The sequence below is a fragment of the Miniopterus natalensis genome, chromosome 8, assembly GCF_054644295.1.
Source record: "Miniopterus natalensis isolate mMinNat1 chromosome 8, mMinNat1.hap1, whole genome shotgun sequence".
NCBI classification, from domain to species: Eukaryota; Metazoa; Chordata; class Mammalia; order Chiroptera; family Miniopteridae; genus Miniopterus; species Miniopterus natalensis.
This window is the reverse complement of record NC_142088.1, coordinates 55,406,782-55,424,530: the sequence shown is the minus strand read 5'-3', so window position 1 is coordinate 55,424,530 and position 17,749 is coordinate 55,406,782. Positions and strand designations below refer to the sequence as shown.

Here is a 17,749-nt window from a genome sequence, read left to right as displayed (position 1 = left end):
AATTATTGGGGGGTCATTGGTTTGCAAAACCATACAGACTTCAAGTATACAACTTAATAAAACATCATCTGCACACTGCATCATGTTCCCATTGCCCCAGGTAAAGTCTCTTTCCGTCCCCATTTTCCCCACCTTTGCCCACCAATCCCTTTTCCCTCTGGCTATCACCACACTCTCCTCTGTGTCTGTGTGTTTATATACACATTCTTTCAAATTAGTGTTTTTAGTTTCTTAGGCTATATTCCCAGAAGTGGGATATCTGGGTCAAATGGCAGTTCCATTTTTAACGTTTTGAGGAATTGCCATACTGTTTTCCACAGTGGCTGCACCAGTCTGCATTCCCACCAGCAGTGCATGAGGGGTCCCTTTTCTCCACACCCTGGCCAACACTTGTTTGTTGCTTTATTGATGGCAGCCATTCTGACAGGTGAGAAGTGATATCTTGTGGTTTTAATTTGCATCTCTCTGATGATTAGTGACACAGCATTTTTTTCATATGTCCCTTGGCCATCTGTGTGTTCTCTTTGGAGAAGAGTCTATTCAGGTCCTTTGCCCAATTTTTTTTTTTTTAAATATGTCTTTATTGATTTCAGAGAGAGGAAGGGAGAGGGAGAGAGAGAGAGAGAAACATCAATGATGAGAGGCATTGATCGGCTGCCTCCTGCACACTGCTGACTGGGGATCGAGCCTGCAACCTGGGCACGTGCCCCAACTGGGAATCGAACCGCCATCTCCTGGATCCTAGGTCGATGCTCAACCTCTGAGCCACACTCATCCGGGCCTTTGCCTAATTTTTAACTGGGTTGTTTGTCTTCCTGGTGTTGAGTTGTATAAGTTCTTTATATATTTTGAAAATTAACCCCTTATTAGATGTGTCATTGGCAAATATCTTCTTCCATTCAGTGGGCTCCCTTTTCATTTTGTTGATGGTTTCTTCTGCTGTGCAAAAGCTTTTTAGTTTGATGTAGTCCCATTTGTTTATTTTTTCCTCTGTTTTCCTTGCCTGAGGAAATATATTGGCAAAAATATTGCTATGAGAGATGTATGAGATTTTAGTGCCTACGTTTTCTTCTACGGTTTTTATGGTTTTGAGCCTTACCGTCAAGTCTTTTATCCATTTTGAGCTTATTCTTGTGTAAGGTGTTAGAAGGTGGTCTAGTTCCATTTTTTTGCAGGTACCTGTCCAATTTTCCCAACACCATTTATTGAAGAGACTGTCTTTATTGTGTGCTCTTGCCTCCTTTGTCAAATATTAATTGACCATAAACACTTGGGTTAATCATGGTGTGTGATCTTTTTATTGTATTGCTGGATTCAGTATGCTAATATTTTGTTGAGGATTGCAGTATCTGTGTTCATCAGGGATGGCCTATAATTTTCTTTCTGGTTTTGGAATTAGGATAATGATGGCCTCATAAAAAGAGCTTGGGAGTCTTCCCTCCTCTTGAAGAGGACAAGTATTAGATCTTCTTTGAATGTTTGGTAAAATTCACCTGTAAAGTCATCTGGTCCAGGACTTTGGTTTGCTGGGAGTTGTTTTTATTTTTATTATTGGGCTTTTTTGTTGTTCTTTTTCTAGTTCTTTTAGGTGTAAGTTTAGATTGTTTATTTGAGATTTTTCTTGCTTCTTGAAGTAGGCCTGTAATGCTATGAAGTTCCCTCTCAGGACTGCTTCTGTGGTGTCCCATAGATTTTAGTTGTTGTGTTTTCATTTTCATTTGTTTGTAGGCAACTTTTGATTTCTTCCTTAATCTCATTGTTAGCCCATTCATTGTATAATAACATGTAATTTAGCCTCCGTGTATTTGAGTGTTTTTCAGGTTTTTTATTGTAGTTGATTTGTAGTTTCATTGTGGTCAGAGAAGATGCTTGATATGATTTGAATCTTCTTGAATTTATTAAGGCTAATTTTTTGGCCTAACATGTGGTCTATCTTTGAGAATGTTCCATGTGCACTTGAGAAGAATGTATATTCTGCTGCTTTGGGATGAAATGTTCGGTAAATATCAATTAAATCCTTCTGATCCAGTGTGTGGTGAAACGTTGCTGTTTCCTTGTTGATTTTTTGTCTATTCATTGAAGATCTATCCATTGATGTCCCTGGGGTGTTGAAATCCTCTACTGTGACTGTATTGCTATTGATCTCTCCTAATGTCCACCAAGATTTTCTTTATATACTTAGGTGCTCCTATGTTGGGTGCATATATGTTTACAAGGGTTCTATTCTCTTGTTGGATTGATCCCTTTAGTATTATGTAGTGACTCTATTTGTCTCTTGTTATCAACTTTGTAGGTAACTAAATTGTTTTTCTCTTGCTGATATTGAGAGTCTATCTTTGACTTTAACCTTTGGCGTTTTAATTATGATGTGTCTGTGCGTGGGCCTCTTTGGGTTCATCTTGACTAGGACTCTGTGCTTCCTGAACTTGTGTGACTTTTTTCTTCACCATGTTAGGGAAGTTCTCTGTGTCTATGAGTCTGTTTATATTCAGTTTGTTCCTTTGTTTTGTTTTTTCAACTCAGTTGTTGGTAGATATGTATTTATTGCCATTTTTTGTTCATAATTTTGATATTTTTTCTTTTCTTCTTCCTCTCCCCCCTCCTCCTCTTCCCCCCCCCCGCCCCCTTCTTCACGAAGACCCTTTTACATGTCGTAATGCTGGCTTGGTGGTGATAAAATCCTTTAGCATTTCTTGTCTGAAAAGCTCTTCATATGTCCTTTGATTTTAAATGATAGCTTTGCTGGGTAGTGTATGTGTTATTTTTTTTTAACTGGCCAAATTACTTAACTTCTTTAGGCCTCAATTTTCACCTATGTAAAAGCAGAGGATTTGTCTCTGAGGTCTGTCTGTGATTCTAGGTCATCTGATGACAATGATAATTAGTCTCTACTCTTGTTAGAGGCAAGAAATGGGGAAAAAAGAAATGGAGGTTGTGTGCTTCACCTCCACAAAGAAGCCTCTGAAAGCCCCCCATCCCCTTCTATTCTCTTTAAGTTTGGTTAAAAGAAAGAGAAAAAATTAGGGGTGGAGGAGCTGTAAGAGGCATTTTGAACTGCCTTGCCCCCCTTCTGCAAGAGTTGAATGAAAATTTTAAATATATAAAATAAACTACACCTTAACTCATCACCTTTCTTAGTCATACACTATCTTATCTCCACATATAAAAAAAGTACAGCGTATGAGTAAGACCTCGAGGCAGCCTATAGATTTTCTTAGTTGTCCAAGCTAGAAAACTTGGACCTGTAAAACAAAGGGCAGCAATGAGGCCTGAAACATGCCTCCTTTTGAAAACCTGTGCAAGAAATGTCTTGTTTTCATTTCTTTTGGGGCTTGTGGTTAAAAAGTTAAAGTTTGGAGAAGACATATGAAGGGAAAGAAAATAAGTGAAATAAGTCAGATGGAAAAGTCAAGAACCATATGATTTCGCATGTATATGGGATATAAAACAGAGCAACAAATGAACAAAGAAGACAAATGAACAAACACTCATAGACAGGAACAACGATACGGTGGCTACCAGAGGGAAGGGGTGGGGGGAGGTAGAAGAGGGTCACGGGGATCAAATACATGGTGAAAGAAGGAGACTTGACTTTGGGTGGTACACACAATTCTACAATACAGATGATGTATTGTAGAATTGTACACTTGAAAGGTATATGATTTTATTAACCAATGTCACTCCAATAAATTTAATAAAATTTTAAACAAAAAAAGAATGCAAGACTGATTCTTCTTAAGAATGCACTTTCTACAATAAGAATCCTCAGCTTTTCCTTTTTATTCAGCGTACTCTGGGTATTGCCTAGTTGTGCTTCTGGCTTGAAACCTCTAATACCCTTGAATAAATCATAATAATTTATTTCTAGCAAAGCCTCCAGACTCTTTTTGAATTCCTTTGACATATATGGTGTTAGCATCATGCTCCACTTCAATGCCAGTGCCACCATCGGGCTTGAGCAAGGCAACTGCTCAAGCTCTTTGTGTTTCATCATCTCCCCGTTAGCTCCGGGATTCCAGTTATGAGTCCTCTCAGTTCTGACCTCCCTCCAAAGGTTCAGACCTTTGTCCTTGGGTCCTCAGATACTGGGTGCCCTATCTTTAAGTCCGTTCAAGAGGGACAGCCCCATTCTGGAATGCTAGCTGGATTTACGGTCCATCCTCTGCTAAGTGTTTGTCTAGATGAACTCTGATATAAAGGACGATTTGGAGTTGGAGTGGCCACTCTGGGGATCTTTTGAGGTTCTGAATTAGTATATTCATATGCACAATTAGAGAATCTTAGAAATGTTAAGCAAGTTGAATGAGAAGCATTTTCCAATTGGTGTTGAAATTGAATGAGTCAAAGATAGACATCTCTTGTCTTTTGTCTGGTCATGGCAGCTTTCAGGGGAATTTTTATTTAACGTGGGATCCTCTAAAAAGGTCCCCAAAACTTCTTCCCAGGAACTCTAGCTGGTGATATATACAAACATTTTGGTCTCTCCTCTTGTGCTTTTTTAATAAAATGGATCAATTTAGCCAAAATAATTTAAAATTCTAATGGCTTCCCTTAAAGAGAGAATTCCAAACCTCTCTGAAGACAATGGAATTCATTCTTTGATATTTAGAAGTTTCTAAAAGACAAATTGACTGCAAAAAACAGGCTCTGAAAGGAGTTTAAAAGAAACTTTGCCCTGGCTGGCGTGGCTCAGTTGTTTGAAGTGTCCTCCCTCCCGTATACTGAAAGGCCACAGGCTTGATTTTCGGTCAGGGCACAAACGTAGGTTTCAGGTTTGAACCCTGGTCAGGGTGAGTGCGGGAGGCAACTGATCGATAGTCCCATCTCTCTCCCTCTCCCTTCCTCTCTCTCTAAAATCAATAAAAGTATGTCCTCGGGGGAAGATTAACAAAAGTTTTATTTTTAAAGAAACTTTGGCCATCTGAGCAGGTGCTTTAAAATCATTTTCTGTTCCTTCTGCCTGAACCTGACAAGATATTTGAAAGGATTTGATAACTTTTGGATTAGAAAGTAGACAAAATTGAGAGCTAAAGATTCAGAGCCTGACAGGAATGTTTTTAAGTTCTCCTCTCCTAACCTAAAATAAAACTCTGTACCCAGAGGGAAAGAAGAAAATTAGGAATGATGCAGTTGGATGGGTAGATCAACCTGTGGTGTCACTTGTTACGACCTAATTTGGGGGGAATTGAGAGTACCTGCCCTTATCTTACAAATCTTTCCAAACCAGAAATGCAACTCCACAAGTAGTTCAAATTCCACCTATCTTTACCCTCCTCAATTCCTAAGATTGAAGAAAAAATAGGAAAGAAGGGTTTTTTAAAGCACAAACTGCTGCTCTGGCTCCAAGGCTCCTTGCCAAGGAAAAATACAAATCTTAATTGTCTTCACCACAAATATTAATAAGAAAAAGGCTCAGCCAACTGGATGAATAAACTTAACTTATTCCAACTGTTATAAATTAGTGGGACTTTTTAGGACCTATTGTACCTGTCTCAGGGCTGAAATTTTAAAACGAAACTATCAGGTCTCTGGTTGCATCTGTTTATATATGTGTGTGTATGTTTACCTCCAGAGGATATTGTTAGAATTGGTTTGTAAAAAGCCCTGCTTAATTGGTTTAAAGGGATTAAGCAGTTATATAAAAATTCTCAAAGATATAATAGAAACTATCCCAAATGCTTTACAGGATCATGTGGTCAGAGAAAATATTTGATGTTAAAGGCAGTTTGAGTTTGGTGTGGTTAAATGGGCATGTCTCTAGAGTTATTATAATACTTTATTCTACTTGGGTTTATCAGTCAAATAAGTTCATGTTATCTTGGTGGAAACCTGTCAGCAGGAACAGTAACTTAGCGCGATGAAATTTCCATAAGTGACCTGCACATAATTACTAAGAACAAGTAAAATAAGTCGATGCAGGAGCACCTCTCAGCATTATGTATGCTTTATGGCATGTCCACGTGATACTCCAAAATCTTTTGGTGACTTGAAACCTTAGAGTTTTGACAAGTTAAATTAAATGATGAGTCAAGGTAAAATCATTGAATATCTAGATCATTTCCAAATGAGAGAAAATACTGAAACATTGTTAAATAAGTTAATCTACATTTGATTTCTTATTGCAGAGAAACTAGACGATAAACTTGGATTTGTTAATGAATAAGTTTTGTGCTTTGTTAAGGAAGCATATGTTTCTGAAAATTATTAAGCATATTTGTCAGTATTTCTTCTCTGAGGAAACACTGAATGGCAGAGAACGGGGTGCTGGGGGAGGGCCCTGGGAATGGGAGGCCGTGGTGGCTTCTGTGGAGGGTTTGGCAGCTGCATCCGGGGCTGAGGTTGAGACCAAGGTCAGGACCAGGAGAGGCTACGGAGCTCACAGAGGCAAGACCTCGGACAAAGAGTGGGTTCCCGTCACCAAGCTGGGCCACCGAGTCAAGCACATGAAGACCAGGTCCTTGGAGGCGATATACCTCTCCCTGCCCATCAAGGAATCTGAGATCATTGGCCTTTTCTGGGGACATCCCTCATGGAAGATGTTTTGCAGATTGTCCCGGTGCAAAAGCAGACCCTCGTTGGTCAGAGGGCACCATTCAAGGCACTTGTCGTCACTGAGAACTACAGTGGACAAGTCAGCCTGGGTGTCAAGTGCTCCAGGTAAGTAGCAGCTGCCATCTGTGGGGCCATCATCCTGGCCAAGCTCTCTATTGTCCGTGTGGGGAGCTTACTGGGGAAAGATTAGCAAGTCCCACACTGTCCCTTGCAAGGTGACCGGCTGCTGTGGCTCAGGGCCGATGTGCCTCGTCGCCGCCCCCAGGAGCGCTGGCTTCATCTCAGCCTCTGTGCCCAGGGAGCGGCTGCTGATGGCCGGCCTCGAGGGCAGCTGCACTCTGGCCACCCTGGGCAACTTCCCCAAGGCACCTTTGATGCCAAACCTACGGGTATCTCACCTTCAGCCTCTGCAAAGAGACGTGGTCACCAGGTCTCCCGATCAGGAATTCACCGACTATCTTGTAAAGGCCCGCACCAGAGTTTCTGTGCAGACGACCCAGGCTCTGGCTACGGCCACCACATTATTTTATACAAGAAAAATAAAGTGAATTAAGCTTGTTAAAAAACAAAACAAAAACAATATCTATTTGCCAGTAAAAGAGCCTATAACCTTTCTAGAGGTTATAAAATGAATTCATAAATTTTCCAGTCCAAAGAATGCTAATTGCTTACTTTTCAGTTGTCATTAGAAATTAACATTTCTAAAGGTTAAGAATTTAATTAATATGGAAGGAAATAATATGTGTTTTCCATAAAAGGAGTTGTAAGGTATGGAAATGCATTTTTGAGAAAAGGTTCATGAAAAGGAATCTTGGGAAAGAAATTTGATAGGTGATCAGCTAGATAAACTTGAATCAATTTGTTAGGGTTTTTAAAGGTAAGCTTTAATATCAATATCATACTAAATCTAATATTGTTTCATCTGTTAAAAGGACACATTTTCTTGGACAATTGGTTTGCTCTTGATATTATAAAAGTCTTCTGTCAAAAAAGCAAAGATTCTGTTTTATCAAAATAATTTGTGTTTTATGTTGCCTTAATCAGGCCTTTAGTTAAGAAAACAGGAAAATGTGACCCATAACCAGAAGAAAAATCACTCTACAGAAATAGATCAAGGCACAGGGGAGTTAAGTGACTGCCCCAAGCTCACTAGGCTTTGCACCCAGGCAGGAGGTAGGGCCCACGGTGTAACCCCTCTGTCAATCGGCGTGTTGTGTGACAGGACAAACAGGACGTTTCCGCAATCCACCTGATTAGTGCAGGTGTCCTGACGACCAGAGGCGGCCTTGGCAGACGGCCAGGGCGAGGGGCTGACTGCAGTGAGCTGCGGCTCCTCTGGTTTGGAGCCTTGGGATTGTTGGCTGAAAGGCCCTGCTAGCTGGGCAGCCTCCTATGTTACTTCAATACCTGAGGCGCCATTCATTCAGTCCACATTTACTGTATCCCAGGCATTCTTTTGTATACTTCAGATGACTATCAGCTTAAATGTATGTATCTGTAGATAAAAGTACTTTAGAGAGCAGGGCCGGATGGCACGGGGTCCTGTACACCAAAAAGGTTGTGGGTTCGATTCCCTGTCAGGGCACATACCTAGGCTTTGGGTTCGAGCCTTCCTCGGGACCAGTTCAGGAGGCAACCGACGGATGTTTCTCACTCTTACTCTCTCTTAAAATCAATAAACATATCCTCGGGAGAAGATTAAATTTTTTTTTTTTTCTTAAGCGAGAAAAGTTACAATGAGCTTTGGTTTCTTCATTTGAAGTTGGATCTACTAATCTACGCCCTGCCTATTTTCCAGGGCACTCAGATGAATTGCATGTGATAAAGCTTGTGAAATAACGTGGCTGCCATAAATCACTGTACAATTCTAATGCAGTGATAACAATCAGCATAGCATATATTTCTTTTCGACTTCTTGAACACTGCGATGAGAGAAAAGTCAAATGCCGATCAGGTTGTAACAGGGACAACTGACGCTGAGGTCACAAAATTCCAGTCATAGGCCACGTGGAATTCCTGCAGGCACAGGACACCTTTGGAAACATCTGATAACTGCTACTTTAAATTAATTACTTAGAGGTTTCTTGTGAACAATACGGTTTATCTAGTTTAGTTTCCTGTATTGTATTCAACCCTATTTCATACCTATAATGTAAAATACTTTCTTTCATGTGTGTCTGCATTTCAGTTACAAGCTCTCTCCTAATACTATAGTACTTCTTTTGTGATCACTCACTGCAGGTAACGGAGTAGTCAGGAAATAGTCATTTAAGCGAATCTGTGTGGCCCTGGCCAGTGGGGCTCAGCCGGCTGGGTGTCCTCCGGCGCACGGGAAGGGCACACCCCCCGGTTTCGTGTCCATTCCCAGTGGGGTGCGCACGGGGAGCAACCGAGCAATGTTTTTCTCTCACATCGATGTTTCTCTCTCTTGCTCTCTCCCTCTCCCTTCCTCTCTCTCTAAACAAAAAACAAACAAACAAAAAATCAATAAAAAAACATATTTAATTGCATTTGTGTTTTCAGGGTAAATATTTATAGACTTTTTCTTTTTCTATAAGAAATAATATAAAGGAGAGGTATAATGCTGGTTTCAGTGTTTTTTTTCATTTATTATATAAAAGAAAAAAATTAATGCAGTTGGTTTGTACACATTGAAATTCCATAAAACAAATCCATAGAAATTAGGATACTATATGCATGCACTCTGCATTTTCTTTGTTAAATGTTTTGGTTCACAAAAATAACAACACATTTTTTCCTTTAAAGCCACGAAAGCAGAGGGATAACAAAACATGCAGCACTGTACACATTTGCATAGTATATGTTACCCAGCATGCCTTGTAGAATGCTACACATTTACCTATAGAACAAAAATAAAAGGGGGTAACTCATCAAAAGAATAGCAAAAGTTTAAAGAAAGAAAAAAAATTATTTGACACAGGTCGATTCCCCCCCCCCCCCCCCCACTTTGTAGCTGGTAATATAGCAATAATTTGGAATATCAACAGCCCTTGGGATAGTAGGGAAAATCTTTTTACATCCAATTGCCAGATTTATTTTTCGTATTTGTAAATTTCTGTTTCTCCCTCCCACCACCCTTTCAAGAAAACAGCTAATGTCTTTCACATATGTTTCAAAATAATATTCAGGACAAACAAACTGAAGAATCCCTAAATACTGTTTTGTTGTTGGGACATTGTTATTTATTATTCTGACTTTAGGCTTCAAACGTCCAAAATTCAGAGGATCCCTATGAACTCACTTGCTGTTACCTTTTTGTAGTTGTGACTGAAGAAGAAATAAGAACAGTAAATATAGTATGAATCTTATCACAAAATAAAATTTAATACGTTTTATGGGAGGGAATAAAGTAAAATAAATTACATCCACAGATTGCAAGGCGATGAAGCAAGTTGCTGGAAAAGTATTAAGCAGCAAGTTAGAAAGATGACAAATGAAATAGATCTGATCAAACTTAGAACTAAATCTATATCCTTTTAAAAAATACAACTGCCAGTTTTAACAGTGGATTCGTTGCAAGTTTGTGCTATAACAAATGTGCTTCTTTCTCCTCAGTCTATTTTCATATTATTGGCAAAATATATATCTTTTATAATTTTGTACTGTACAAATATGTTTTTGCTACATTATTTTTCTACTGCTAATGCAGATTAGAAGTAACAACATAGATTTGTTTTGGCAACAAAATGCTTTCATTTTAATAACGTCCCAGAAAATATTGTAAGGCATATGAAAAATAGTATGCAACAATATAGCATTAATGATCCTGCATCTTTAATACATCCCTTATGCATACAGAATTCACACTGATTTCAGTTAAAAGTGTGTGAAAGTGGCATGCAAGTAGGGCAAGAGTGGCCCCTACATAAATATAGACATAGCCATTTTTTGAGAAATTTAAGTGTTCGAAACATAACCAAGAACACTTACCAAGTATTGAAAAGCTAGAGGCCAGCTACTTTTGTTTCTTATATAGTTCTCATTTTAACTCCTTATAATTTTCAAAGAGGAAGCATCGGTGTATTTCCAAAACCACTCTAAATTCATTAGAAACATTTTTTTACAATTTTCTGCAAACATTTTACATACATCAAAAGAAACAAAGGAAAGTTTCATATATAACTACGACTCCCCCAAACTCATTGTTACTCACTTATTTACACATTTTTTCATGGTAAGTGGGAGTTACAGCCCTTAGTCAAGATTATTTTCTAGTCTTCTGATAATGTCCCTCAGTTATATGGAGCATTTGGGATTAAATCATCCACAAGCAGACAGAAACAGTTGCTATAAGAGGGTGTATCTCATTTGAGAATGTTTAAAAAAAGAAGAAACCTTTAAAAAGTAATTTTTGAATGCGGTAGCTCTCTGTCTGTCCATGTAAACCAATTTTACTATTCTGACTAACTTGACTGTTTAAGTGAACAACAAAAAAGTTATCCTGTTGTCCGACAGCTGTTGTATTGACTGTGTTTGATCATGATTGTCATTTAAAAGAGGCAGACTGTTCTCTGACCTACAGATACAGCTTGAGTAAGTAACTTAGTAACGGTTATAGTATGAACAATATTTAAAGATATGTGGAGCTAAGAAAACAAATTTTATTATATAATTTCCTATAACGTTTTCATTCATATAGTCATTCAAACATGAGTTTTACATAATTAAAAAGAAAATAACATGCAACATTGTCATAAAAGACAAAGGCAGAAATAAAAAAGAAATAAGGGGTACATTCCCATTTATTTGAAATATTTTGTAATTTTTTTTTCCGATGACATGGGAATCCAGGAGAATGCATATCCTTACCCAGTAAATGAAATGCCTAAGTATCCACAGAAGTCAAGGTTCAACAAAATTTGAATTTACAAACCAGCTGCACTTAAACATCAAGTATCTGGATCTCTTTCAGACTCGGAGCTGGGTATTATAACAAGTTGCACACAAAGACAATTCCCCTGCAGTTTGCTTTGCTTGCTATGGTGAATGATTTATTAAATTAACCTTGCCTCCTAATAAACTGTGAACCCATTCAAAGAAAACTTCACTAACGTGGAAGAAATGAAAGGGTGACAAGAGCATTTTGGAAACAGTTTAAAATCTAAAGGGAAGGTGTATTTTAGCAATTTATGTATTAAGCTTTGCCGCAAAGTTAGCAGTAATAGTAACAAATTTGATCACTACTTACTGCAAAGTGTTTTTCTCTTTAAAGACAGCTTGTCTTTTTAGAGAAGAGGTAGTATAAATATCAATATATAGGGCAATTTCTATAGTGGTATTATGTTGTTTTAATTTTTAGCAAAAACCAAACTAAAATTGTATAACTAAGAAAATACACTAGCATGCAAATTAAAGTTGCTTAGAAATATTCTTAACTGACATCCTGGGTCTCAACAACATTTTATGATATGTTCATTCAAAGAGTTGAAACTTGCAAACCAACTATGGGTGTGATTTTCGTCTCTCCCTCCCTTTCACTGCCCTAGCTCCTATTATGAATTTTAAGGCCCCCACACAAAAGACAAGTTCAAGTATGCAGGTATGAAAAGAGGTTAACATTCCAAAAATACATTTTGCAAACAACAACAACAATAATAAATAAAGTAATTAACAAATTATTTAAAGGGAACAAATAATTTGCTCAGAATTTGTTTTATATTTAAAAAATTCATTTCCTTAAGGACTAAGTGCAATGAAGTATCATCACATAATTAAGACTCTCTTATTAGGAAAGACTATCAGTCTAAATTGCTAATTTCAATTTTCTTTCCAATAGAACTGTATAAAGATAAGAGAGAATCATTAGTCATTTATAAACATTTCTAAGGGTCGCTTTAAATATTGGAGTAAACAAGATCACATTGTGGATTATAATATTGAAGTCACATTATAGCCTTGAGAATTAACATCATTATTGACAAGTTGCATTCCTTTTTTCCCCCGGGACTACATTTCCACATCGTCACATGAGTCTACATGGTTACATGTTCAATGACTGAAATGACAGAATATGTACCTTACATATTCTGAAATCACATATACTGAAATTGCAGAATATACGGTTTAGACGACAAGTTAAAACAGCCTCAAAACACTGTAAGACTTCTTCCTCCTGCTTATCATTTGCTAGTTTCAAATGAAATCAGTTAAACACAAAGAACTTGTAGAATATGTATTTTCCAAAGGTGCTTGATGTGCTTGGCAAAAATAAAACTTTTCACTTAGTATATATCTGTATTTTAGTATCATTTACACAATAAACTCTAAGGCTTAAAAAAAGTAAAATGCATCTCACTCATTTGGAGAAGATAAACATTGCGAGAGGCATGGGGAAAAAATATGCCGTATCAAAGTAAAATTTTAAATATATCCATCAAGAAAATATACATTATACCCTTTCCAAGACTGTTAGCTTTTGAGAATGCAAAGCGAAACAGATATGGACACTTTATGATAAATGACAAATTGGTTTGTGCAGATATTGAATGGACCTCTCTCTTTATTGGCATGACATGGAAGACTTAGAAACAAGGCTTTGAGAGGCCTTTAAAATAAGTGATTTTTTTAAAAGTTGAAAAAATATTGTAATCTTGCTGACTAGGAAATATATGTAAATACTGTTATAGCTACCTGCCGTAAAATGTAAATATCTTAAAGTAGTTAAATGACCGAATTTGCTAATGCTACTACAGAAAAAGCGGAACAGCTGTCTAGTCTAAATTCATACACCTTGGTGCACTCTTTGCAATTAAATACTTTAATGCGCACAAACAAGAAACCAGTAAAGCATCTAGAAAAATGTTTTTGGCTAATGTCTTCTTTCTCATGCAAATATGTGCTGTACATGTAATAAATATATTTTTGTTCACTGGAAAATGCTCTTCTGTGCTCAAACAAAGTATTCAGTAATGGCAGGTTATATGTTTATTAAAGTGCACAATGGATACAGCTCTTTTAATGTCTTAACTAAAAGTTCTGTCAGCTTCACGAGATGACGAAAGAACTTCCTAAGCCAGTTACACAGATTAATTTTTAGAATTTACTGAGCCCGTATTTTTTAGTTGTATCAAATATCTGAGATAACTTACATGATAGGCACCCTCATTATCAGCTAAACAGGTTCATAACGGGGTGTGCACAGTGAACATGAGGGGGAGCCTGGGAGGGAAGAACGGGGTTGAGGTATGTATGATTAATTAATCAAGAATATGAAGCTTATTTTCGTGGTCGGAAAAATTACTCAACTGGTGCATGCTTTGAGAGCCTAAATACTGAAAGGCTTGGTGGAGGAAATAAGATAATAGAAAACGAATTATTATTGTGTTCAAAAAATAGGTTTTATGACATGTACCAGTACAAAAGGATTTTTATGCATGGTCCACTTGGGGCTTTAGAAAAATGCAGGCATTGTAGACTTTTAGAAACAAGAGCCTCTTCCTAAAGGCATTTGTGTATTGTATGAAATGGTCAACTTCAATAATTTCTTGGATCATAGTGAATCGAAGTCTTCCTTAAAAATATGACAGAAGGTCACCAATTCCATAATTATAGCCACTGGGAAAACTGTGAAGACTTAATATGTGAAGAAGAGTGTTGATTAGAAATAAGGCAGCTCAATCCCCAAATTCTTTATAATTCTTTGCAATAAAAATGCTGTAAGTTTAGTTAACAAATATATGCTGAATCTATGAGTTTATTTTTATTGCAAGCTTTTAAATACATTTGTTTTCACATTTTCAATGAATTGTTTTGTACAAACACACATTTCAATATCAAAATTGAATGTGTCTATATAAAACTAAGATTGTTAGCATTAATTATGAAGAATTTGGTGAAGGGCTAGCGCATTCAGATATTCAAAGACAGAGGCTGTGTGAGGCAATGAAAAAAATACCCAGTTGTGCCTGGCGGGAAACACCGTTTGTGAAGTAGATGGAAAAATTCCCGTTTGGAGGTGTTTAGCTTTGCACTCAGGAGGATCTGTGCCCGTCCTCACTCCCTGACTTCAGATCCTGGATGTATGTAGTTGTGCTCAGATTGATTAAAGGGGAAACAACACCCCATTATCCATTTCACATAACCAGCTATGATTGGGCTCCCCTTTTCTCTTCTCTCACTGCGAAAAGAAATTTTGAGACTTGTTGCCAAGTTCAAACGAGCTAACAGTAGTGACTAAACAAAAAGCAGAGCACTTTGAAACAACAGCTGTGCCAGGAAAGAAATAAAAATATTAAAATCTGAGGAGAGTGTATAATTTCTGTATTAATTTGAGATTATTTTGGCACTATCAATACATTTGGTAGGTTTGAAAAGCCATTCTGGCCACATTATTAACATATATTAAAATGTGTAAATTTAGCTTCCAGCAATAAATACCATAGCTGGTTTTGGCTTCTACTGGCATTTTGATATCCTCATTAGGGTTTTGTGTGTTTTTTTTTCAGATTCTTTTAATGGAACGCAACATGCTCAAGTAGACTTTCTAGTCGATTCACCCAAATTCCAACAGGAATTGGTTTTATAAATTGGTTCCAACTGGAACTGGTCATTTGGAATTTCCAGCATGGGAAATTATTTTATATGTGCCTTGATAAGTACCCTAAATTACAAATTGATGTGTCTAAATCTAATGAAGAAAACAAAAGTACTGTTATGTAAATGTTGCACTTAAAAATATCTATATGATTGGGCATCTAATATCCATCTAGACTTAAGGGCATAATGTACTTTTTTTTTTTTTTTTGCCCCTTACTTAGCATCAAATGACAGCAGCCCATAAACACAGTAAATACTGTGTTGTACTTGCCACATTAAGATGATTGGTTTATCTTAGCAGTGCTATGGCAAATTGTCAACAGATGAATTTTTTGTTTGTTTCTGCAGACTCAAAGCCTATGCCGGGAGTCATGGCTATAGCCCCCAGGCGATCCTCGGTTCCTGTGGGGTTTGTAAGAGTCCTGGTATGAGTCAGGGTAATCTTCTTCCACAAGAGGGTAATGATCTCGGCTATGCTGGGAACTGGAAGACAAGCGATTCCTACTCTTCCGAGCCCTTTCATTGTGATAATTTTCATCAGCGGTCATAAGACTTCGTCTTTCAATTGGAGAGTTCTCTGTGGAATGGTTGCTGTGCCTCACACGCTGACTCTGAAAATATCAGAGAGTTCATTGATTAAATAACGTCAGTCTAATTTATCTACAACACATACATGTATGTACAAACAGTAGGATCTGTACAAAAAGGTGCTGAATATCTGACTTAACAAAGCATTCTGATGCACAAATGGCCTGCTCAAAATATCTGACCTTATGCATTTGGGACATAACATGCAAAGATGTCAAAGTGCTGATAGTTTATGAATTTAATTACATAATACTGCATGATTATGCTTCCTATTAAAAATATAGAATTGAAAGTTAACTGCTGAATGGAACTTAATATATTTAGGGAGGCCTAACAATTCCACTTCTGTTGCAAAAATAAGGATTATTTTACTATTGGGAAATAAAATTCAGAATAAAGCATCTATTATTTTATTTCTCTCTTGAACTGATAAAATCTTTCTCTTTCTATGGTTTTACACTTCACCTTTAACTAGCTCAGTGTTCCTTATACCATTTAAGAATATTTTAATGCAATTATGACTTGTGTTCATAAAATATTGCATTTGTTTCTGCGTCCTACATAAATGTAATATTCTTTCTGAAGGAGTATACAATTATTTAGCCAATGAATTGATACATTTATAAATCTTGCTTCCTCAACTGAAATGTCCTGCAAAAAATCTTTAGCTATAAACTAAATTGCTCTAATACGATTAATTGAAATTATCTTCAGACACTTATTTAATGGCTCAGAAAATGTCATTCAACAGTTTTCTTCAAATCATGGGAAAACATGTATCGTAGCTGTGTTTACCTGTTTAGGTGGGTCACCTGAGTTAAGAAACAGAATCATGATAAAACCGTGGACCCAGAAACATTTCCTCTAAAAGATACTCACCTTCAAACTCACTCAACAGTCGTGCCTTTAGACTCAGCCAGGGGTCTAACAATTAAATGCCATGGTTACCAGGAGAAATAGGCCACAGGATAAAGGGTACCGCATTAGCTGGAGTGAAACTGGGAGAACCACTCCAGTGGGTATCTTAGACAGGATGAGCCAAGAGTGTTGTATTTATAGATAGAGTTCAACATTTCATTTCCACATACATTACAGAAGCATATTGCTTCATGCATCCATTTCTCATTCCACAGCGTACGATCTGGAGCCAACCCAAATTAGTCTGTGAAAATGCCCCACTCAGATCAGCACACAGGCAGTGAAACAAGGCAAGAAATCGTCCTGGTGCATACCTATATACTATATACAGAATATACGTATATCGTACAGTGGTACATTTCCCATGTTTATTTCCAGCTTCAAAAGCTAGTCATTTATACGGCAGTTTTTCTGCTTACAAAGATGCAATTTTGTAGCAGAGCAATACAGTTATAACAGCATTTCAGAGAGTGCCATTTATCTCAGAGTTAACTCTACATGATCTTCAATTATGACTGTCATTATAACCCATAACCACAAAACTGGTCATGATGCAAGAGGGCTCAATTGAATACCTGTTCCTCAGTCAGCTGAGGCTTTGGCCACATTCCAGCAGCTGCTTGGTAAATGGTAAATAATAACTGATGTTGAAAGGCAGGATTCACTCTGTATCAAAATTCCCCTGGCTCCCTACATCTAGCTCTGAGTGCAGCACCAGAACACGGGGGAGAAAGCCTGTGCTTGTCCCAGCTTCCCTAAAGGACGCTTGTCATAGCCACTGACCGATGTACCCCTTCCCCCCCAAGAAAACTCAGGGATCTGTCCCTATTTCCAAATAGAGTGATTCTACTGTGTGCACATTCTGTATTTATTGGGCAAGCGAGAGGACCCAGCAGCCTGTGGGGCAGGATTCATTAAGGGCAGTCAAAAGGTCCACCTGTCCCAAAAATCTTTTACTTAGCTTGCCACTACTGTACAATCCTTAAGAAGTGACATGGGAAAGTTAGGGACAGCGGCAGGGAATAAGTGTTAAGTTTCCTGGCGGAGTCTAGACATAGAGGGATTAAGTTACCTAAGTGAAGGCCATTATAAATGAACAGAGAGCAAAGTTCTAAAGACAGGGTCACTTTGTCTA

General features: G+C 37.6%; 1 protein-coding gene and 1 pseudogene across 2 annotated transcripts in view; one reads left to right on the top strand and one right to left on the bottom strand.

Moving 5' to 3' along the window:
- Positions 1-6,298: 6,298 nt before the first annotated feature.
- LOC107531765 (small ribosomal subunit protein uS5 pseudogene) lies at positions 6,299-7,100 on the top strand (annotated as a pseudogene).
- Positions 7,101-12,107: 5,007 nt separating this feature from the next.
- Positions 12,108-17,749, bottom strand: part of CACNB4 (calcium voltage-gated channel auxiliary subunit beta 4) — a 202,629-nt gene continuing 196,987 nt past the window's right edge. For both annotated transcript variants that reach the window (XM_016205765.2, XM_087819856.1), the window contains one exon: positions 12,108-15,719. In XM_016205765.2, the coding sequence (XP_016061251.1) occupies positions 15,459-15,719 (261 nt within the window). In that variant the 3' untranslated portion in view covers positions 12,108-15,458. The remainder of the gene's footprint in view (positions 15,720-17,749) is intronic.